Source organism: Temnothorax curvispinosus, unplaced genomic scaffold (genome assembly GCF_003070985.1).
Source record: "Temnothorax curvispinosus isolate PA1 unplaced genomic scaffold, ASM307098v1 QBEX01011198.1, whole genome shotgun sequence".
Lineage (NCBI taxonomy): Eukaryota > Metazoa > Arthropoda > Insecta > Hymenoptera > Formicidae > Temnothorax > Temnothorax curvispinosus.
This window is the reverse complement of record NW_020220978.1, coordinates 46596-70594: the sequence shown is the minus strand read 5'-3', so window position 1 is coordinate 70594 and position 23999 is coordinate 46596. Positions and strand designations below refer to the sequence as shown.

Genomic DNA, 23999 nt, shown 5'->3' with positions numbered 1-23999 from the left:
GAACTTTGATCGTCATATAAATTTATCCGGGTTCCAAACTTGCTTCCTAAACTCAGATTGAGAGGTATAAGAAGGAGGAACATCGCGTAGATCCCGGTAATCTTGATTTCTGACGATTAGCCGCCACATCGAGCACTAAGGTAAAACATCTTTTTTCTTTAATATTTTATTAATCTGTTAATGGCTAACTTGTTTAATTTTCTTTATTTTATAAACAAGTTTATAATAAATAAATTGTTTCTACTAATAAATATTTTCTTAAAATTTTGGAGCGTTTTTTTAAATATCAAGAATTGCTATTTATTTAACAATTTTAATGTTTTGAATAAAAGACATTAAAATAAAAACAATAAAAGTAATGCAATTTGCAATAAAAAATTTTAATTACAGCCTTTAATTGATTAATTAATTACTTTTATTTCTTTTCAAATTTCAAATAGTATAACACAGAAACTTGAAAAATCGTCTTTTATCAAGTCCTCAGTCCGGAAGACTGATTGGACAGTATCTTCATCCTTTCCTGTCTTGAGTTAATTTACGTATTTCCCTGAAAGTGGAGCATTTTAAATCTATTAATCTTTAACTATTTGTCTTTAACTATTGTGAACAATAATCTAATCTGGGTCTATCACTACCCTCTCTTTATTCTTATCTCTGCCTCCAATCTATCGCGAACTAATCCTTCGTGTCTCAGCAGGTGTCCCTACCATTCTACCTCTCCTATTCTTTATTGTTTTCCATATATCTCTCTTTTCCTTAATTCTTTCTAATACTTTGCCTATTGTTAACCCTATCTGTCCATAGTATTCTTATCGTGCGCCTGTAGCACTACATTTCAATCGCTTCTATTTTTTTCCTATCCGCTTCCGCCACCGTCTACGTTTCGCAACCGTACAATGCCATGCTCAATACGTACGTTTTTAAAAGTTCTTTCCGGATTTCTAGATTTATCTTCTCGAGCATAATAATGATTTCTTTTTGTTAAATGCGATCTACTTATTGGGCATTATCTTAGTAGTTTATGTAAAAGAAAATTTCATTATTGTGTAGTTTCTACGGTAAATAACTAAAATGTTTAATTTTTGTATGTAAAGTCTAAGAACAAAATCATTTGGTTCACAGAACAAATCAGAAAAATACATTTAGCAGAAGTAACTAAATATCTTGTTATGGAAAACAAGATATTTGGTTGCTGTTAAAAAACGTTTTAAGTAAACAATGTTTTGTTGGAGACACTACCTTTTTTTTCCTAGTGTTGTATAAATTGTACTCTTCTATCCCTATATTTCATCCCTACATTTTTATTTTGAACATCTTTTCAATTTTACGTTGTCGGAAGCTTTTTCTAAATCTACTAATCTTGTGTGTGTTCCCATTTCCTCTCAGTACTAGTACCAGTACTGAAAATTTATAGTTATATATCAGGTATACTATAAATTTTCAGTACTGACACTAGTACTAAGAGGAAATGGGAACACACACCTTATATAGGCCCTCTTTCCTTTTTCTATTGTTTTTTCTATTGCTACCCGTAAAGCTGGAATGGCCTCGCGCGTTCCCCTATTTTGTTTGAACCTTAATTGATCTTCCTCTAATACTCTTCTTCCGCCCTTTTCTCCATTTTTTGCATTATTCTAGTTAAAATTTTTGACGCGTGGAAAGTTAAACTAATTGTTCTGAAATTTTTGCATCTATATCTGCGCCGCCTTTTCTTTTTAGTAAAGTTACTATGATATTACGTTTGTAATCTTTCGGAATCGCACCCGTCTCGTATACATATACACTGTATATACAGCTAACTAATTTGAATAAAGAATCTAGTAGGTATTTCTAGTATTTCTTGTCCCGCACATTTTTAAACTTTTGTCTGCAATCCACCTGGCGCTCTATTATTTTCTCTTAAATTTTTTGATGCTAGCTCAAACTCTTCCCTCATTATAAGATAGCCTAGCGCCTAGGTTATTCACCTTAACACTACTTTTCTTTTTCAATACATCTCCTAATTCTTGTCCTGCATATCTATCTGCTTATCTGCCTTTTCTTATCTCGTTTTATTACGATATCTCCTGCTTCGTTTCTAATGTTGCGAAGATAAACTCGCTCGTCATATTCTTTAATTGTCTCGGCCGTTTACCTGTCGATCTTCTAATGCCAGAAAGTGGCGGCGAGAAAAAAAACGCGGAAATCCGTCTTGTTTTTAGAGTCTTTAGTCTACAAAAACGAAGCGTGCTGGTTCAAGTTGTGTTCGATTCGCATTACGAGAGTCGTTACGAACAGACGTTTTAGTTCTGCCGACAGAGTCTATTATATATTTTTGCTGTCATTCTTTCGACGGCAGCAGACATTTTCAATCAATGTCGACACCAACACAGCACATATATGTATTAGGACTGGTGATTTGCTTCAAAGGTTTCCATATTTGAAGTTAACTTCGAAGTTTTGAAAAATAGATTTGATAATTCTGTCTCATTGCGCGTGTAAAATTAATATTTTGTCGTAATAAATATTCGGACACTTTATTTATAAAAAATTTTCACATTGCAGAAATTCTCTGTTATTAAAATATCCTTATGTTTACTTAGTAAAATTTGATATTGTTTACCTATAAATTGACCTATTTAATTGTGAGTTAATAGATGCGTAAGGTGTAAAAACAAAGATGAGAAATATTAAATTATTTATATTATAACCGAGTATTAAATTAGTATAATTATATTTAACAAGGTAGTATAATTATATTTACTTTCTCTAGAAAGTATTGAGACTTTGCGTATTCTCTCAAGACGAGTGCTTTAGTCCAAATTTGAAAGTTGACTGCATATTGTTTTAATTTAATATCACTGTCTTTTATATAAAAGTTATTTTGTATTGTAAATTAAATCGATAAAAGCTTCTAAGATTACATAAATGCAAGGAACTCCAAACTAAAGAATCTGTTTCTTAGTAAATAAATAATTTTTGGCAGAATTTACAAATAATTACATTGATATTAAAAATTTTAATAAACTTTAGCATTTAAAAAAATTAAAAATCCAATTTTAGAAAATATAAGTAGAGCTAATGAAAGTACTAAAGTAATTTTAAGTGTGCATTTGTCGATAACATTTTTAAACACAGACCCCTAAATACACTAGCTATTAACAGAATATTAGTTATCTTATTAATTACGTTATTTAATTATAATTGTTAGCTTTAATTCTGTAACATAGCGCCATCTCTTCAAAATGCATCGCAAGCTATTATTAGGAGAAATAGTAGAGATCGAAATAATTAATAACTCTATAATTATCATGTGCAAAAACAGAATGTAAAATCCTTTCTAAACTAGTAAATATAAAAAATGTATTCAATATATTTAAATATGTTAATATAAAGTTTAATGTTAAATAATACTGCAAAGAGGTGTCGTAAATAATTTTACGATATAAATTTTTTGAAGCATAATTGTATGAAACTGATATCTGTCATAAATAATTAATTCCTTCAAATTAGAAACGAAAAAACTTTCATCAATATTTTTATATTATCAAAATTATCGCTATATGTTTTATCGAACGCTTTCTCGCTCGCTAATGGATGGCGCCACTGGTGCAATTCTGTTAACTGGTGCAAGACTTAATTAGTTTTTATATGTATTCAACATTTGCCATAAGTTAATTACAATAATATTTCTAATTATTTTTAGCTAATATGGTAAATTAAAAAAAAAATTAAAATTAAATTAGAAACTTTCTAATGCTTAGTTTCCATTTACATTTAAATTAATCTAAATTGGGTTAATCATAATTCCATTTGTTGCTTTTGTAACATTTAGTTTCTGTTGTGTAAATTACTAATTGGAACTAGAAAGAGTTTTTAAAATTTAAGATATATACAAGGCGCACTGTGAAACAAGTAGGGCTTAAGCAAATGTCAACAGCACACGCTTGCATTTAAAGTATCGGTTGCGGCGTCCATTCTGAGGAAGTAGGAGCGGCTACATTTTAGATGATGGGAATTGCCGAAGCATGCACATTAGCTTCGCCAGCACGTACGACTTGCTGGCGGAGAATAATTTAGGCAGATAGAAAGTCTACCTCACGCGCTCCCGCATGCTCCTTACAATAGATTAAAATGCCAAGAGAAAATATATGATTAAGGTGTTGTTAACACTCGCTACTTGCAAAAATAGAAAATCCTTTCAGTTGCATCGTCGATGTATCATCAGCTCTTTGTATCATCAGTTAAAATGTTTGCTTTTTGTGCGACATAGAATTAAACGATGATGTTCGTGGTGCTGCTTTATCTGATCGTTGCTTCCGCCGTCGCTGGACCACCGGGTGATATCTCCGAGGATGCCTTGTCGCCTCAATGTAAAACCCCGAAGTGTCCAACCACGAGAGTCACGACTGACTCGCTGATCACTTTGCCTTACCCTCTGGACTGCTTGCAATATATCGTCTGCGAGGAGTCTGGCCCTCGCACAGTGGCGTGTCCGGAAGATTTGGTCTTCAACAAGGTGAGATCTCTTCCCGAATTATCTAATCAGTGGAAATCCAACATTTCATTGTGCCATAATAAGTATACAGATGTTATCTGAAGCTATATATTACATGTTTATTCAAACTTTGTTGGAATACAAATTATTTAAATCTAATATGTTAAAACAAAATAAAATCTTCAATTTTTCGTATTTCTTACTGCACCTACGTCGGAAATAAAGTTTCAATATGTACTCAAAAACAATAGTCACTCTTGATTTCAAGAGTGACTCGCGACAGATGCCATTGCGAGTGTCTTGTTAATTTTTAACTCTCTAATTTCTCAACTCTCTAATGTGTCAACCAGGGCAGACAGTGAAGTTATAATTCTGCGAGAGATTGCAATCTCATTCAGGCCGAAATTCTCATCGAGCAATATTTTTGTACGTCCCCATCCGGGATGCTTTATGTTGTGTCTGTTGAAATATCGCTCCGCGATATGGCATTTCGCACGATGCTGCGCGGATTGTTCGGAGTGCTGCACATCACGTAAAAAAAAACCCGCCCGCTGCATCGATCGCGCTCCTACGCCCCGAAGAGAGTACCCTGCATGAGAAGCAGGGGTGATTTCATTCATCTTCGTCGGCCTCTCGTGACGCGGTGTCTCATCAGTTCCTTGTCCCCGTGTATCGTCTATATGGTGCATACATCATAAAATATCTTTCTCACATTTCAGAAACATTTCTTGTAACAACGCAGCAACATGTGTGGACATTTACACATTGTTATATTGACTATTTAAAGTTTTGATCTATAAAAAAATTCCATGTTACCTTTCTTTAATCTTTGACGTAAAATAATTGTAACTCGTTTTTCAGATTATTCGCGGGGCAATCATTAATAGTATAATCATTTTCTCGACAAAGAAATTTGTGATATTTTCGAACAAATAAAATTTATTTTAAAACCTACATTGTTATTAATAGATCTGATTTGATACTTTTTGTTAATTCTAAAACACAAAAATCAAAATAAATTAGTTTTAGTTCAATTGGTTTGATTTGTTTCGTTTCGCTGTTTTATTCTCGATTGACTATTATATACTGCATGCTGGGAATAACAATAAGTTAAAATATTGCAGGATAGTGCAATTTTAACAAACATTTATATTCGTTTTTTTATTAGAAGATTTATAACAATATTTGCACCGTTTTTGAAAGATCTTGTTATGAATACTAAGCAGAAATTATTATAAGAGTAATGATAACACTGTTTAACAAAAAAATTACTTTTTTTAACATTATTAATGAGAATAATCGTTTCTTATAGCATTTTGGACGCTGAATGGAATACGATCCTGTTTGCCAAATTTTTCTATCACGTCACAATTTTGAAAAATTTGCGGTTAGTAAAGCAAAAAGGGCTACTTTAATGTATTTTAGCATATTATAACTACGACATGTGACGGAAGGAATTTGTTGCGTCGATTATAGTTAACGCAGTTGCGACTTACACAGACTATTAAGAATCTATGAAATATTTTTTAATTATGTTATTCAAACTAGAGAATTTTTCAGGTCACTAAATACTAATCTGATATTAAAGTTGATAAATTAAAAATGGCAGAGCTAATATGGCGGATATCAGAAGTAAAAATTCTATCATTTCTAATTTAAAAATTTCTTTTGGGGATCCTGGAGTCACGACAATTACCGACATTTTAGTTGGACCAATTTTCTTCAAATTGGCTTTACAGAATGAAAAACCCATTTACACGTTTAAAGTACGTACAGAAATCATGTGCGGGATAGTAAATTTAAGACTAAAAACTTAGTCTTAAATTAAAAAAAGAAAAATATATTTAAGTAGTAACTAGTATACTATACTAGTTGATGTTGCACCTTTTCTACCTAGAGCTGTCACTTTAAGGAAACGTTCGCTTATATAGCTTACGTGCACGAAAATGTCCCGCACCTCGGACTAGATCAAAGAACAGCGTGGCACCATTGAAACTAAGATTGAAAGCCTAATAAGAAAGATTTTTCATCCAACTGATTTTATGCATGTACACACACGCAGTGTACATGGCGTTGCAATCTGACAAGGGCAAGTATCTCGTTAGATAAGAACAGATGGGCCGGAACATAGAAAACGGTCAAAATTATCGACCCGGTCGGAGTTCGGCCGTCACTCCAGGATCCAAAATACACTAAAATAGCTCCTTTTGCAACTTTAACTGCAAATTTCTCAAAATTGTGACATGACAGAGTAATTTGATAAAATTATATTCGACGTCCAAAAAACTACGAGAAATGATATTCTCGTTCCTATGCATTTTTTTGTTGAACAGTGTAATTACATTTTAATTTGTCACATGCAAAAAATTTCTATAGAAAAGATCTTCCAACTAATTATTCCCAATAAATCATTTCTTTCTAATTCTTTGAGTCAATTATTAATACTATGTCAAGCATCATCGATTACTTTTTCCTTTAGTAATTAAACAGTGATTAAAGGCAGAAATAGTTTTCCATATCTCCATCATTAAATCATCAAAAAGATTTCTTTTACTCAGAATGTTCTTTTAATTCGGAATTGTTCAGGCACTAACAATAAGATTAGACAAAAGAGCACCCTGCGTACCTTATGGGTAGAATTTGTCGTGTTATAACAAAACAATAAGCACGTACGAGGCGAAAGAGAGGAATCGACCTTACCCCGAAACACGACACTGCTTTTGTGATCTACAAGTGCATCACGTGTGGGCTCTCTAAGAGTCGCGGCTCGCGGCCTCGTATCACCCTACGATAACTCGACGATGTAACCCTCCCCGCCTGGTCGTATCCAGTTACGAGCCGCGCGGATGCACGTGCATATTGTCGTCCCCGGGTGCTTCACCTGACACGTGGCCGGGCGAATTTCAATTCACCGGTTCTACGTGGACGTCGATGCTTGACTTCGTGACAAGCGGGCCGTGTCGGGGTCGTTTGAAGTCTGAACCCACTTGACCAGTTGTCGTTTTTAATCCATCGCCCCTTACTCGCGTGCGTAACGATCGCTCCGCGATACCGCGTCACGCTAATAAAGGCACGAAAGCAATCCTTCCAAAAATAGGGGAAGTCGGTAGAAATCAGTAGAAATTTATTCCGCGATGTCTTGCGAGAGACCTGAAGATTAGAAGACACATTAGAAATTTCTGTCACTTTCTCATTGAATGTTCTTTTCCTTTCCCATTTAAATTCTTATTAACGCGCGAAACAATGTATAAGAGTGATTTTTACTTACATTCAACGTCTTCTTGTTTCAGAATACCGGCATATGCGATACTCGGCAAAACGCAAACTGCTTGCCCTGTTGGCAAAGTTGAGCATTCATGGACGTTGCAGAAGATATCTCGGACTTTCCGAAATTTTTGAAAGTATTTTAAGATGTTCTAACAATTCTAATTTTAATAATTATAGCGCAAATCATTTATTGTTTATTTGCAACGCAAAAATAAAATGATATTACATGCCTTTGTAATTTTTGCGCGTACGATGTACTCGTAATATTATGATGTGATTATAATAGTGCGAGATTAGATTTATATATAAATTAAACAATACACAATTAAAGATGAACGTTACATTACATGATGCTTTACAAATAGTAATAATAAGTAACGTTCCATAATTTTATATATTTATATTCTTTAACGTTAACATTTATTTTAAATTTATTATTGCAAAAAATTTTATTCAAATAAAAATTTTTTATGACAACGGGTCATGAAGTCTAATATATTAGAACGCAAGTTGGTCTTAAATTAACATGATTAAACGCAATAAAATAATGGAGTATATAAATATTATTGTAGTATAATTTAAGATCGACTTATACGTTCTAATATATTAATTTAGAGCGAAAACAAAAAATCTGTATTTAAATGCTTAAAATATAGAGTATGGTATAAGGTGATAAGAGAATAGCAAGTGCAATTTCTAACTTGGCAGGAATGGGTCAAACGATATTGATCATGCGAAATTCGAGAGAGAAAGAGAGAGAGGGAGAGAGAGGGAGGATTCAGGAAATTCGATGCTACAATCTCTCTTTTCGGTACCTCAATCTAGACTATTCTTGTAATTATTTGCATTTGCTGCGCTGTCCCAGCCCAGGAAATCGACCATATTTCCCTGCGCTCTATATTGACCTCTGTAACAAACGCGACTGTTACTCACAATCAGCCATTAATAGGTTTTCCTCGCTTTTCGGTCTCCGCAGTTTTGACGTCAGCATTTTTAACGTCCGCGTCGTGATACTCGCGTGTTATTCTTGGCACTCATCTTGAGCGGTATCAGCACGATTTTGAAGTTTTATGAATTATTCTCGAGGAGTACGATCCTCAAATTAATTTACGTGAGTAATGTGATTTGTACGCGATGTTTGTATACGAAATGTTATAATCGTTCCTGTGCTATTGTCGAATTACGTTATGTTGCAATAAGGAAGGAGATGGTATAATGAAGTAATAAAAATTGAAATACTTTGTTTTAAAGAGACAATGGCTATAATGAACAATAGATAAGAAATAGATGGTTGAAAAAAATATATCTTGGAAATGTATTCAATGACGTGTCGCGTGTCTGTAATATTTTATTATACTAATTGGATGCTTGTAATATTTTATTATCTCACATTACATTTTATAGTGGAGAACTAAATACGCGGAATTCATAACTATTTATTTATAATTTTAATTGGCTGATTACCATTCGAGCAATATACGCAAATTTATGTACTGACAAATTTGCATCATTCTGTAGTTAAATTCGCTTCGCGAGGGATCGTCTTCGTCACGGAGGAATAATTAAGTGCCGTCATAACGCCCATTCTATTCTCGGCGTCATTTCATAATTCGACACACCTGACGACACCCCTTGAATATTTCATTTCTCTCAGAATCCGATTTTCGCTCTCGCTTCATGATACGTCGCTTTCGCAGTTTTTTTTTCTAAAATAATAGTTGGTCGCTTCGCGGAATGAGTCCTCGCCCACTTGATTAATCGTGGCAATCCGAACCGTGGATATATGTTTTTCGGGGTGATCGATTCGACAGGTCGTGCGCCTTTCTTCCTCATCGACGTGTTCTCCACCCACACCCTCACCTTCGCCATCCATCCCCTACCTGCAGCTCCCGCGAACTTCTACCCACGCTTACCTGGAGAATCCAAAATGTTACTGCAAACGCCAGCAGTAGAATTTACAGTTGATAACTTTGAGGTGATAAAAAGTTGGAGCCGATTTTTCGTCGAATCGGTTAAAATTCATGAGATTTAGATATCTGCGTCTGATTGTAAGTTATAATCGATAAAGGTCGTACCAAAGAGTTACCCTTGCCCTTTTTGCAGCAAATGTTTTTTATTACTCCAATATTTGATTTAAAAAATGATATTTATATATATGTCGCAGGGATTTCGTGTAATCCTTTTTTTTTGCCAAAATTCCTAGAAAATCCCCAAAAAATCGAGATATTGTGAAATGAATAAAAATTATAAATAAAAATATTTTATATAATTATATTTTATATCTTGATATATATATCTCTAAATATAATCTTTAAATATAATTTATAATTATAATATATTTATAAATATAAATTAATAAAAATTTCAACTCACAATTTCACTGACAGAACCTAGAATTTTGCAAAATCACTAGTAAGATTATATAATTTTTATTCCAGGATACACACACATACACACACACACATATTGTTATATTATTATTTACAAAAGAATTGCTTGCTTTGTAAACAATTTTACTATAAATTATATATTCTTTGCGATAACAGCGTAACAGATCCTGTACGATTTTCGGTTTTTAGTGGCAAGGTATTATTAAATTTCTAATGTAGGAGCAAACGAGAATAACTTAATTAGCCTTCGAAGACTAATTAAGCTATCCGCCCTTGCTGTAAAAATAGATCAATGTTATTTCTTATATTACAGCTCTGAATAGTATAGAAAGTACCTGACATTTACATCTTAACTTTATTAAATTAAAGCGTTATTAGGGAATTTCTGGTAAACAAGTTAGTTTGCTAATTCAAGAGCCAATGTTGCCCAAATGTGACGTTTGATTTCCAGTATCAATTAACTCCAACGGTAATTATTATTTTCTCTCTTAACCCTTGTGATCGAGAAGACGTCGAATAATTTTACGGCAATTTCGTATCATGAAATTGTAAATTGAACGCGCGCACATCCCCTTCGCGAGGAAGCAGATCGACCTACGCACGTGACGTTCGCCAGGAAATAACGCACCTCGATGTTATATAGCGACTTTTCATCTCCTGGGCGACCTGAACTCGCTCACGTCTCCCAGCTTTCCTTCTCTAAATTTCCGCTCATCCGTTCCGCGTGCGAAAGAGGTGAGAGGAGAGCGGCGGAGCAAGGGACGCGATCTCCGTCGCGACGCAGTCGGGGGGCGCAGACTCGGCGGCGACCAGCCAAAGCCGGTAGTCCACGCCCCCCGCTTCGCCCCCGGCGGGGGCGTCGGGCACGCCGGAGGAATGGGACAAGAGGGCGCGAAGGGGGTACAGGACGGCGAGGGATGCAGAGCGGCGCGAGCGGCGAGGGCGCGCGTAACGGGACGCGGGGTGGTTTTCGGGGGATGGTGGGGGTCGACACGGAACGCCGTGCATCCCCCGCGCGACGCCGCGCCGTGACGTCACGGGGGTCGAATCAATATCACACCGGAGTGCCCTCCCTCCGTCGTCGTCGGTCCTCGCGCGACGGCAGACGGCCGACCGCCTCAGTACGAGGTGGCCCCCGCGACTGTACGGGACGACGACGACGGCACGTTCCGGCAGCGTCGTTCCGACAACAACGACAACAACGACGACGACGACGAACGACGGCGACGGTGGCGGCAACAATCACGGCCACGATTACGAAAACGACGACACGCCGATCCGTTCGACCCCCGACTTGTTCCGCGCCCCGTCTCGCTCGCCCCCTCCGAGACCGGTAACTACGCTCCCTCCCGTCACGTGAAGCCGACTCTGTACCCTGTCCTTGTTTCGCCGGTTTCTCTTCGGTTCGGCCACTGGTACTTCAAGGCCACCGATCGCTCGTGTTGGACGCCGGTTTGTCAACAATGAGGTAGTCGTGGCCGCTTTGAGTTTCTTCGGGTTCGGGATCGGGATATCTGTTCAGTGGAGACGCGAGGATAGTGCCCGTAAGTAACTGTTTGCTGTAATAATATAAGCGAGTTTAACCCGGAAACGGGCGCCTAATTTTTTTTTTTTGCATAAATGGTCATTTGTGGTGATTGTTAATTGTTACACCTCAATTAAAAGTCAATTAAAATTGTTATTGATTACATATTGCATATTTTTGACTGTTTTATAATTCATTAGTATTTGGATGACAATATGTATATAGAGTTATTCAACGTTTTCTGAAAAAAATAAAGCGAATTCAAAAAATGTAAAAAAAACGAAAGAACCACATTTGCTGTGACGTGAGTTTCATTTTTTTACTGGAGTGTAAAAATCACCTCAGGCGCCCGTTCCTGAGTTAAAAAAAGAAAATAGTGATCTTTATCGAAAGAAAATTCGAATTTTTATTTCGAGAAGCAGGGTTGGCCGGCTGAAAATGTTGGCGATAAGAATCCTCCATTCATGTTTTATTTCACACAGAAGTGTTACACGATTTATTACAATTTATTATACTAATAGATACGTAAAACAGCTTCGTTTTTCTCTATGTATAATAGGTATCAAAGTATTATTAATTGATATATTGAATTATTACCAGCCAGCTAAGCGTATAACCGCGCTAAAATAATTCATAGAAATCCATGGCCAGTCAGAGTTCTTACGAGTTATGTATTCGTGCTTAGATATGAAAGAACATGTGTGAATATAGTAGCACTTATGAAACTATAATGTGTGACAATCTTATTTGTGAAATCTTCAGCTTATAAAAAAAATGTTCTCTTATAATAATTTTGACGTTGACTGTAGCTAAATTTTTAATATAAGTAAATATTCAAGAATTGATCAACGCCGGTTAATTTTACTTATTTCATTGTTTGTCTGTTTCTAAAATTAAAACGGATTTCTAGAACTAGATGAATTACATCTAAAATGCACAGATGATGAGGGATAAAATTGAAATAACAGAAAGCTTATTGAGATAAATTTAATTTGAATGCTTATATATTATATCAGCATAAAAATGTTACCTCTATTGAGAAGAACCAAAACTCACATGATTGAAACGTTGTGATGATTATAATTAATAAAGATAGCCAGTTGGGTCAAATAAAAAATCTTTACTTGAAAGTTATCGATTCAAAGATAATCTGAAAATTATCTTATTATTATTCGATAAAAAGTCTTTTATCGAAAATATAATGCACATGGAAAAGTATGTCGCATAGTCTTGCAAACTTTCCTTATGCACATTATAGGAATTATCGATGCCGGCGGCTATTTAAAAAAAGACTTTATTTCCTATTTTAAATGTGAAAGTTGCTGTGACAAGAACTTATATTCATATATGCTATAGAGAAAGGTCAATATTTTTTCACAGTTTACATATATTTATTAATGGACGATAAATTTGTAAGAGCACAAGTTTCACAGATGATTAAGAAATACTTAACAACTTAGCAGTGTCAATCATCCCTATGGTCGATTTTACGTTAACCGGTCTTATTACAAATTTGGTCTTAGCTATAATTAAAGTACCAGATAATACCTTCTGGCTGAAGTACCCTCTTCGGTGACTCTCCTGCACATTCTTTCGCGTCAGGTATCTCTAGACATAGTAGTCCTCGTTCTTCTAGGTAAAGAACCGTGCTGATCCCCGCGATCGGTCCCGGTGCCGTGGGTGCAGGAGGAAGGCGAGGAGAAAGGGTGGAAACGAAGAAACCAAGCAGGCAGGGAAGCAGCGGGCTCGGTGAGTTGGGTGAAAATCGATGGCCATCAGCGCCCATGGGCGGCCTCGCGTTTAGGACAAGGAATAGCCCCTCCCAGAAGACCTCGCTCCGGTGGGGCGACTGCTGCCCCCCAAACCTTAACCCAGCGTCGTCGTCGGCCGTCTGGAAGCACCGTCATCAGGAAATGCCGCCGGTGCCCGTGTGAGGCTGCCCCCCGCTGTTGCGTGATTGTACCTCGCGGGGATTTCAAAGGTAAACCTCCACCTCCCCGCACTTAGTTCTCGCCTCTCGGTCCCCTTTTTCGCGGGGCACATCGCGATCCTTTCTTTCGTCGACTATAAATTTCTTCGCAATAAAAGAATTTCTGCAGTTTCAATAACATTTTAATTTTTTTCTCTTATTTTTGTTTAAACAAGTTTTAAGAAAATAAAGAGTAAGGAAAATGGAAACAAAGAAGCCTGTGTACCCCGCAAGACGAATTTTCGGCAATCGTGTACGGTTTTCGTATATGAGATTCCATAAAAATTAGTGCTCCATCTGATATGCATCTCTCTGTCAAGTCTCTTCCCTTTCTCTCCTTTTGATTTTAAAACTTTCTCTTTGATGCTTTGATACCACTCATGATGTATGTTTTTATTATCTATCAGAAACATATTGTGTCACGTTCCTTTGATCTCGCTTTATTCAGTTCGAGAAGCAATCCTTTAAACCTGCCTTGCTCTTCAGAACACATACATTCTTGTACTTTATTTATATATATAGTCTAATAAATTGCAAATCTTTTGTCCTTTTCTTTCACGAAGGCAGACTCGCAAAATTTTTTTCCTATTCTATGCTGAGTAAAGCGCGTATTTGTACTTAATCGAAGCTACATCCTTTCTGAAGCCGGATCGAGCGGCGCCTCGGGTAGACCGCGCCTAACAGGATTAGAGGGTGAACTCGGTTGAGCGATTTAAATACCCCTCGGGTAGAAACATAATATTTGTGCTTAGCTGCACTTGTTGGACGCGAGCGTGACGGCCACGGTGTTAATCAAGCAGAAGACTTTAATACACTCAACGCGAAATTGATAAATTCTTTGTAAAACCTACGCTGAGAAGTTTTTGCATCGGTTAGAATCACTGATCGCGGTGAACAAAGGAAGGAAATCCACCGGTTTTTGCATTATTAACATATAGCTTGACATATCGTATTACGAGAAAAAAAGTGTGGTAATTTAAAAGATCAATTCTTAAATAAAATTGCGACATTTAATTCGGACTATAAAATAAAATGGCGAATAAAATTTATTAATTAAAATAGTTTCTAGATATAAGTTTATATTTTTTATTTTGTAACTTTTTTTCATTTGTTGCATTAGTCTTTTCAAAAATTTCTTCTAAATATGTAAAAATAACATTCTTTTTCCCAGAATTCTTGTAGCTCGTGACAATATTGCAATTTCTTGCGAAATTCTCTCGAATTTTGTTTTTGCAAAAGTTTCTAGAAAGTCTAAAAACTGAACGTGTCTTTAAAAAATTGAATTCAGATATCCAGACGGTCCCAAAGCGGATCGGCCGCCGAATTTCTCGGACCTACGTCTCCGTCAGCTCGAGCTCGCGCCGGTAGACACTTATTCCCCGAAAATGATCAACATCGCCGGGGTGGTCTCCATCGTTCTCTTCTACCTGCTGATCCTGGGCGTGGGAATATGGGCGGCCAGGAAAAAGGAGGCGGGCAACGACTCCGAGGAGGAGGTCATGCTGGCTGGCCGCTCCATCGGGCTCTTCGTCGGGATATTCACGATGACGGCGACCTGGGTCGGCGGTGGTTACATCAACGGTACCGCCGAGGCAATCTACACCAGGGGCCTGGTCTGGTGCCAGGCACCCTTCGGATACGCCCTCAGCCTCGTTTTCGGTGAGTCCGATTATTCTTTCTGTTTCTCCTCGTCGATGCAGTCTCCCGTTCTCGTGTGACTGCATCGATTTTTAATCTCTTCGTGACGCAAAGTATCGTCATGCGTCATTTCGGCGCTCCGAAATGTAAGAAAGTAAAAGTACATATAGGTAGGGGAGACCGGGGCAAACTCGACACGATTTTTTCACAGGCAATTTTCAACAATTAATTAAAATTTTCCAGCAAATTAAATGGTACATTTAAAGAGTGTTCCTTCAGGTACAAAATTGCTTAAGGAAGTTTTGCTGTATGTCGCTTAGTTTTGCCTCCAGGAAAGGAAAAGTAATGCAAAGACAAATTTTCAAATTAAAAAATGCCGGGGCAAACTCAACACTTTGTCTGATCGACACAATTTAGTCTGGAACTTATTTTTTATTGTCTGAAACTGAAAATACATTGTTTACCTTGTGTATTTGGAAAGTACCAAAATTCGGAATTAAGTAAAACAATCATTGGAAATAATGAGAACAAAACTTGTTAAACTTTCAATTATTTTCATCTAAATTCATGTCTGAAAAACAATTTATGCAAGTAAATTCGCGATCGTACGGACGTGCGCACAAATTTGTCATGAGCCATATGGCTGCATGACAAGCATTGTTTGTTATTGGGAGCTGATGAAACGGCGTGGTGTCGATTTTGCCCCGAACCTCGTTTTTCACTTTTGTCATTCCAAAAACATGAAAATTTTGAAAATATGCAAAAACTATTATCGGATTCGTATAGGCCATCAAATTTTCCATCAAAATCATTTACATATAGGTTCGCAAGAGTAAAACTCGATGAAAGAGTAAAAATTTTCGAGAGATCAGGAAAATTACTTTTTACCATCAAAAACGCTTATGTCGCGCTAAAAATTATACCATAACTCAGAACGTCATCAAATTCCGTTCATAATACTGGCACATAAAGACGTATTTACAGTAAGAAAGGCAAATTTCTACGATAGATTTAAATTTTCAAAAAGCCTAGTGTCAAGTTTACTCCGGTGTCGAGTTTGCCCCGTCTCCCCTACTCATTTTTCACTCTTTTCGCGAAAAATTTGTGCACCGGTATGGGACCGCGCAAAATCTTTGTGCGGCATACCTACATTATTTGCATCTACCTTTATCTGTCTATCTTGAAAAATTTTACGTAAATTCGAATTAGATTTTATCGTTGCCACCTATTTGCGATACTGTTCGCTCTTATTCTATTGCTTGGTATTTTGCGCGATTTAAACCTCTCTCTTTTATAAAATTACAATTTCTGACATGTAGATTTTACTATAGCAATTTACTGACGAAATAGAGTTTGGATTTAATATGCTTTTTTTTTTAACAAATATTTATCATAGATCATAAAATTCAATTGTGATGTCATCAGCTTATTTCGATCCTCCACTCACATTTACCGTACACAACTTCCTTGTACATCAAAGTTATCTGACAGGAAACGATAATAATGATGTAGAAGGAATGATGAAGATGTCGAAAACTTTTTTTACAACATTGTAAGTTCTTCTTAATCAGCCGGGTGGACGGTGAAAGTTCGCAATCGCAAAGATCGACGATAGAACAATCGAAAGATTGTCGATCAATGACGCGTCTTTCTTTACACAGCTGGAATGCTTATGCCGAAGAAGTTACGGCGGCTGACAATAGAATTCCTGTAATATAACAAACAGCCGACAGAGTTTTCGCTATCGGCACTCTCGCATATAAAGACGATAACTTTTCCATCAATGTCTCGCGCGTGCGGTCAAACGACCTCGACAAAGAATAAATGTGGCTATAAGTCCATTGAAAGCCTAGCTTTGCTATATGTCTATGTCTATGAATGATTGTTTCTAATAGCATTAAGAAAAATTGATAGAAATTTATTCCTTTAAGAACCGGAACTCTAATCTTCGCAGCTTTATTAAATTTTTTTCTATTCTCTTCCATTCCTGCGTGTTAGAGATGTGCGAATCGAATTAAATTAAAAAAAATTTTTTTCTATTTTGAATCGAATCGAATCGACAAAATTTTATCCGAATCAAAACGCCTCGAATGAAATCAAATTAAATCGTTGAAATATAATTAAAAATTTTAAACTATATAAGTATATAATTATCAATTAAACTTTCATTTTTTCCGACTACAATTGGCAAATAATCATTTGATGATTGTTTGATCGTGACGATTCGACCATTGGTTTTGGTCCGATTAATCGTCAAGACGTTAATAATCTTTGATACTTATATGTATAAACATCTCATTTTAAAATAATTTAAATTAAATTAAATTATTAAATTTATTGCGAAAAATATATAAAATATACCTCAGCCAGGGTTCGAACCTGGAACCTCCCCCATTCCGTGTAGGGCGTCGTACCAATTTGACCATTGAGGCATGTGGTAATATTTATCGCAATAACACACTAAACAATAATAAGATATGGAGACACCGATATTTAAGTCGCGGTGTATAATTAAACCAAAAATACATTCGTAATTCACCAACAATATAATAAACAATTAAACTTTTATTTCTTCCGACTACAATTGGCAAATAATCGAACAATCATCGAATGATTATTTGCCAATTGTAGTCGGAAGAAATAAAAGTTTAATTGTTTATTATATTGTTGGCGAATTACAAATGTATTTTCTATATAATTATCATTAAATTAAATTTTAACACGTTGATAGTAAGGGAATATTTTATGGAAAAATAACATGAATTATATTGGAAAGGTAAATTCCATAGTGGTGTAAGTCAAATTTTTTAACATATTGACTCGCGTGCATAGATGCAATTTATATATTGTATATGACTATGGGGCTTTTACCCCTCTATATATAATATAAATTCTTTTTAAGGAAAAAGACATATTTAAATATTTAATATGAAACTAATAAAATTCTACTTAATATTATTTAATTTCACAGTAACTAAAACAATTAAGCGAAAAATCATAGATAAATTACTAAAATACTCTCTTATGTAGGTAGTAGGTATCCAATAACATCCAATTATACATACATAGAAATTAAAATAAAATAATTTTTTATTTTATTATCTCAATACTCATAGTTTACTATTTTTTACGTACATTAAAACTTTTACTTACAATTTGATAGGATCACAGAGCGTATAAAAAATTAGAAATAAATTTTTTGACTGCTACTTAACCATATACTTAGTGAGCGGCTCTAATACTGAATGCACTTATTATAAATGCCTCTATTAATTTAACCGTGTTTTGCTTAATAACGGGAAATATGATTTTATAAAATTGACAATATATTTGTATATATTTGTATTCGAACCATCTAGATTCGAAACTTTCGAATAATTCAGATTTGAATCATAAAAATTCAAATTCGAATTTGAATTGAATCGAATATCATCCGATTCGATTCGATTCGATTAGTTAGCATAGCTCTACTGCATGTGAAGCCATGCAAGAAGTTAAGAAATTTTTTTTTTTCAGTGAAGAGAAAGAAATTGGACTCAATATGTTTCTTTCAAACAAATGTCTGTCATAGATCATGTATAAAATTCAGTTGTAATGCAAACAGCTTATTTTGATCCTTCGCTCACATTTCAAATTATTCTAATGTCTAATGAAGCTATTTTAGCGATGTAGATAAGATACATCGGTGAAAGAAAACCGGTGCGATCGTTTTTAACGATCTTAACGTATCTGTCGCAGGTGGTATTTTCTTCGCGAACAAGATGCGACAGCAGGGGTACGTCACGATGTTGGATCCGCTTCAAGACGCGTTTGGGGAGCGTATGGGCGGCCTCCTCTTTCTGCCTGCTCTGTGCGGCGAGGTCTTCTGGGCGGCGGGTATCCTCGCGGCCCTCGGTGCCACGCTGGCGGTCATCATCGACATGGACCAGGGCACCTCCGTCATCCTGAGCGCCTGCATCGCGGTTTTCTACACTCTCTTCGGCGGTCTCTACTCCGTCGCTTATACCGACGTCATTCAGCTCTTCTGCATATTCATCGGTCTGGTAAGCGATCGATCGCAGTTACCGAAGCGTATCGGGAACTTGCAATCAGGCATAATTATTTATTTAGTGCGAATAAATAACGTAATGATTGGATACATCGCAACCAGCTCAGCTTGACATAATCGCTCGAATAACTAGCTATATTTGAAAGTACATTTGGACGAATAAATGTAATCGATATAGTCTACAATTACGATAATATTGATTTGAAATAAGATAATAAAAGAGAATAACTTGAAAATAAAATAAAATAAAATAAGTCGTTATGACGCACTGCTAAAATTTAATTGCACGATTTTTTTTGTACCTGAAGTAAAGCAAAATTTCGATAAATGTCACAGTTTACTTGACCCGTGTAAACGTTCGGACGGATGAGTCTCCGGTGTGATATCAGCCCTAGAGCTTAATCGATATCGTGGCCCCGCTACTGCGAGCGTTTGTATTACCAAATTTATACTCGGTGACGTATAGGTGGTGACCCACTTCTCGAAAGAACGTTATCGAGCTATTATTTCTGTGAGACTCCGCACCTAACAGGGAGGCTTCCGTTACAACGGCAAACTTTACAATGCAAAGATCTTATCTAGACACCCCTTTTAGCAGATTAATTTGTTCGATCAACATTAAAGCCTTTTTTGAAGAACAAATGAATATCGTCCTGATAGTTTCGTACAACTCAAATTTTCAAATATTACAAGTGTGTAATTCTAACGTTATGTTTCCAATGCATTTTATTATTATCGATTGATAAAAATTGTCGATATAAGAAATATTTAATGTATTTATTTAATGCATTTAAATTAGTTGTGTTGCGCGATTACTTTTGATTAATTAGCTACAACTGTAGTTTACATTTGCGATGCTTTTATTTTGAACGGAGCCTTCCCTTATTTCGGACACCGTGAATGCAAACTCGTCCCTCCGTGACGAGACCGCCGTCCATTAACTGTAATTAATCGCGATAAATCGAGCCTTTCAGAAATAACTGTAATAGCGAAATAGATCCTCTGTTCGGAGAAAATATTTGAATGACTTGTATCAATCAGTTACAGATCAAAGCTTTATGTTCGTAAAAAATTGCCCGAAAAGAGACAATTTAAAATAAATTTAATATTTATTAAAATAATTATTGTCTAATTCTGTTGATACAAAAATTTTTTTTTTATAAAAAAGAGATTATTTAAAACATTAAAACAATTTATTAAGAATAATCACCTTTTATTTTCTAAATATAAAAGAAGTTAAAAAGTACATAGAATGCACGTTTTTTAGACAATTAATAAATAACTTTTTACAAAAGTCATATAAATATTTTCATTACAAAATCGATATATTCTAATAAATACTCGCTTATCTCTTATTAAAATATCAGTTAATAATTTTTTTTATTTTCTAAATGATGGAAATCATTTTCTGTCAATAGTGGATGTGTATTCCGTTCGCTTGGGCCAATCCGAAGGTAGAATCTCTTGGTTCCATGGATGTTGATTGGATCGGCAAAGTTAACCCCGAGGAGTATTGGTATTATTTGGATTACGGTTTACTTTTGATATTCGGCGGTATACCTTGGCAAGTGTACTTCCAACGCGTCCTCTCGTCGAAAACCGCGGGAAGAGCTCAAATATTGAGTTACGTTGCCGCTGCGGGTTGCATCCTCATGGCCATTCCCCCCGTCTTGATTGGAGCGATCGCCAAAGCAACTCGTGAGTACCACACGCATTTAATTATTAATTTATTAAACATATTGGGGATCGGCGATATAAATCAACGTTAGATAATTGATGTCACATGATCCGCAATGTGTTAATTGGAGCGGCTAATTGGTTTACTGGTCCGTTACGTCATAAAAATTTTGTGGAAAATATTTTCGCCATATCACATTTCCTTCGAAAGTATTTAATTTTTACCATAAATATTCTTTCGTGTTTTTAAGTCTAAGAACAATATTTATAAAGGAACTTTTTACGTGTCATTCTTTGTACTAATATTGCGTTAAAGTAGAAGAAATTTCACGAACAAATATCTAAGTAAAATGCGCGGACGTTAATTCGGCGGCGTTCTCTCATTTTCTTGAAGAAAGATGTCTTAAGGATCTTTCCGGCGACGGGAAAGAGTCCAATTTAGGTGCATTAATAATAAAAGGAAAACGAGGCGTTTCTCGTTCCTCGTTCTCTCCACCCCCGAGATAGTCGTTGTCTCGCCCGAGGGTGTAGTAATGGGATCCCCCTTCGCGAGCCCCCCCCCTCCTCGCTCGAGAGGATCGAATTAGAACTCGGGTTGCTCGTCGTCCCACGCTCCTCCTCGTAGATATATTCGGAGGCTACTTGACATTTGGTGGCGCGACAAAGAGAGAACTGCTGGTATTTACAAGCGGCGGCGCGGTGGCGGACGCGAAGGGCGCGGATGGCCGAGGAGGGGTGCCTTGGGTATATTCGCGTGCGTGTACAATAGCGTGGGATCCCGCCATGTGGCGTTGCCTTTGCGAGGGCGAGGGTCGTAAATGCGGGACGATTCGCCCGCTGTAGCGCGAACGTGCGGAACTACGTCTCCGGAACTAATTCGGTACCCCTGCACTGGTATGTTGCGGAAGGACCCCGAACACGCGGACGGCTAGCAAGAGAGAGAGAGAGAAAGAGAGAGGAAGAAATACAGAACTGAATTATGCGAATCATGGACGCATGGCGTCGAACAAAGACAGTGGATAGGTGAAACGAACAATGAGATACAAATCGAAGCGACAAACAAAGACGGGAGTTCTCCTTTGCCCTTAAGAGTGCTCTATATATTATTCTAACTATATTAGTCTCGACTATATTAGTCAGTCTATATGAATAGAGCGGCGACAGCATACAATATGGTATTCCGCATTCGTATACATTGGAAACATCTCAGACACGCAGATTGGTGCAGGCAAAGAGAAATAGAGAAACGGGAGATTACATTACGATATGGACGTGATACTGAATAAGGAATAAAGACAAGCCAGACGAACAGAGATGAAAATTTAATGAACCAATGCAAACAAATCGTTACCTAAAAGGCTAGGTATTAACGATGTAATAATTATGTCGCAGCTTGGAACGAGACGGAGTATACTGGTCCCTATCCTTTCACGGAGGCGGAGACCAGCATGATTCTGCCGTTGGTCCTGCAACACTTGACACCGAACTTCGTTTCCTTCTTCGGGCTGGGAGCGGTCTCGGCGGCGGTGATGTCTTCTGCGGACAGCAGCATCCTCTCTGCTAGTTCGATGTTTGCTAGAAACGTTTACAAATTAATCTTCCGTCAGCGGGTGAGTCTGCGGAGTTGCGCTCCCGCTTGCGAGCCTGCATTCATGCACACACGGCGAAACCACTTGACACGACACGACGCGCGACGTGCCGCACGTGTCGATGCATATCTTTAACGTGTATAAGGCGAAACTTTATAACAAGCTTCTTGTGAAGTTTTCCGCGTTGTCATGAATAACACGACGAAAATTAGTTCGTAATTATGCGGTCTTATTTCGCGTTTTTTAACTTTTGGTTAACGCGAGTTTGTGCGCAAGGATCACAATTTAACTTTGTCCGTTTAATATTTCCTTATAGATTACAATTATTTTCTACGGGGTATTAAGTGAGAATTTCCAAGTAATTTTAATTGATACTTACTATATAAATTACACGTTGAAAAAGTATTGCGTCATTGCTAGCACTATCTTAATTATGTCAGTCTTTTTATTACGCACTCGCGTATCGATTTCTCGTGACCGCGCCATTATTATTCACGAGTTAAATACATGGCACAGCGCGTGTACTTCTCGAGCACTCCGCGTAATGTTTTTCCCCTTCTGTTCCTCCCGATACTGACCCACGTGGGTGCGCGATCTTGGTATTCCCCTGTGCAGGCGTCGGAGATGGAGATCATCTGGGTGATGCGGGCGGGGATCGGCGTGGTCGGCGTGCTGAGCACCGTGATGGCCCTCACGATACCGTCGATCTACGGCCTCTGGTCAATGTGCTCGGACCTGGTCTACGTGATCCTGTTCCCGCAGCTACTGATGGTGGTGCACTTCAAGGACTACTGCAACACCTATGGCAGTCTGTCAGCATACATAATCGCCTTTCTGGTGCGCATCAGCGGCGGCGAGCCGGTGATGGGGCTGCCCGCGCTAATACGCTACCCGGGGTACGACGAGGAGACCAAGACGCAAATGTTCCCGTTCAGGACGATGGCAATGCTGATATCGCTGGTGACCCTGGTCGCTGTGTCGTACGGCACGCAGTTCGTCTTCCTGACCGGGCGACTCGCCCCGGGCTACGACGTCTTCAGGTGCGTGGTGAACATACCGGAGGACGTCGAGCGGGTGGGCCCGGACCCGGCCGAGGGCGAACAGATGGCGGTCCTAGCCGGGGGCGTCGGCAGACTCTACGGCAGCAAGGACGAATCGAACGGCCGAGTGAATCCTGCACTCGAGCCGGACTACGACATGGAGCCGGGATGTACGATGGTCGGCGGTACAGCGGACGGCGTCATCGGCGGCGGCGGCGGCGGGGTCGGCGGCGCCGGGGGACACCTGGTGCCCCACGTGCCCGGCGGCGCGCCCCGACAGCCGCAATCCAGCACCGCGTTCTAATTCCTGGTTCCGTGATCGGATGCTGTGACCAACAATAAGTGCGGCGGTGCGGGTCTCTGTCTTTCGTTTCCTTCC

General features: G+C 37.5%; 1 protein-coding gene across 1 annotated transcript; it reads left to right on the top strand.

The window, feature by feature from the left end:
• Positions 1–11111: 11111 nt before the first annotated feature.
• Positions 11112–23993, top strand: LOC112461241 (high-affinity choline transporter 1-like). Its single transcript, XM_025026407.1, is given in 9 exon segments — positions 11112–11195; positions 11197–11358; positions 11360–11430; positions 13296–13589; positions 14917–15287; positions 19005–19309; positions 20733–21012; positions 22384–22601; positions 23196–23993. Coding segments are annotated over 9 exon segments (2514 nt in total). The 3' UTR covers positions 23925–23993.
• Positions 23994–23999: the final 6 nt, after the last annotated feature.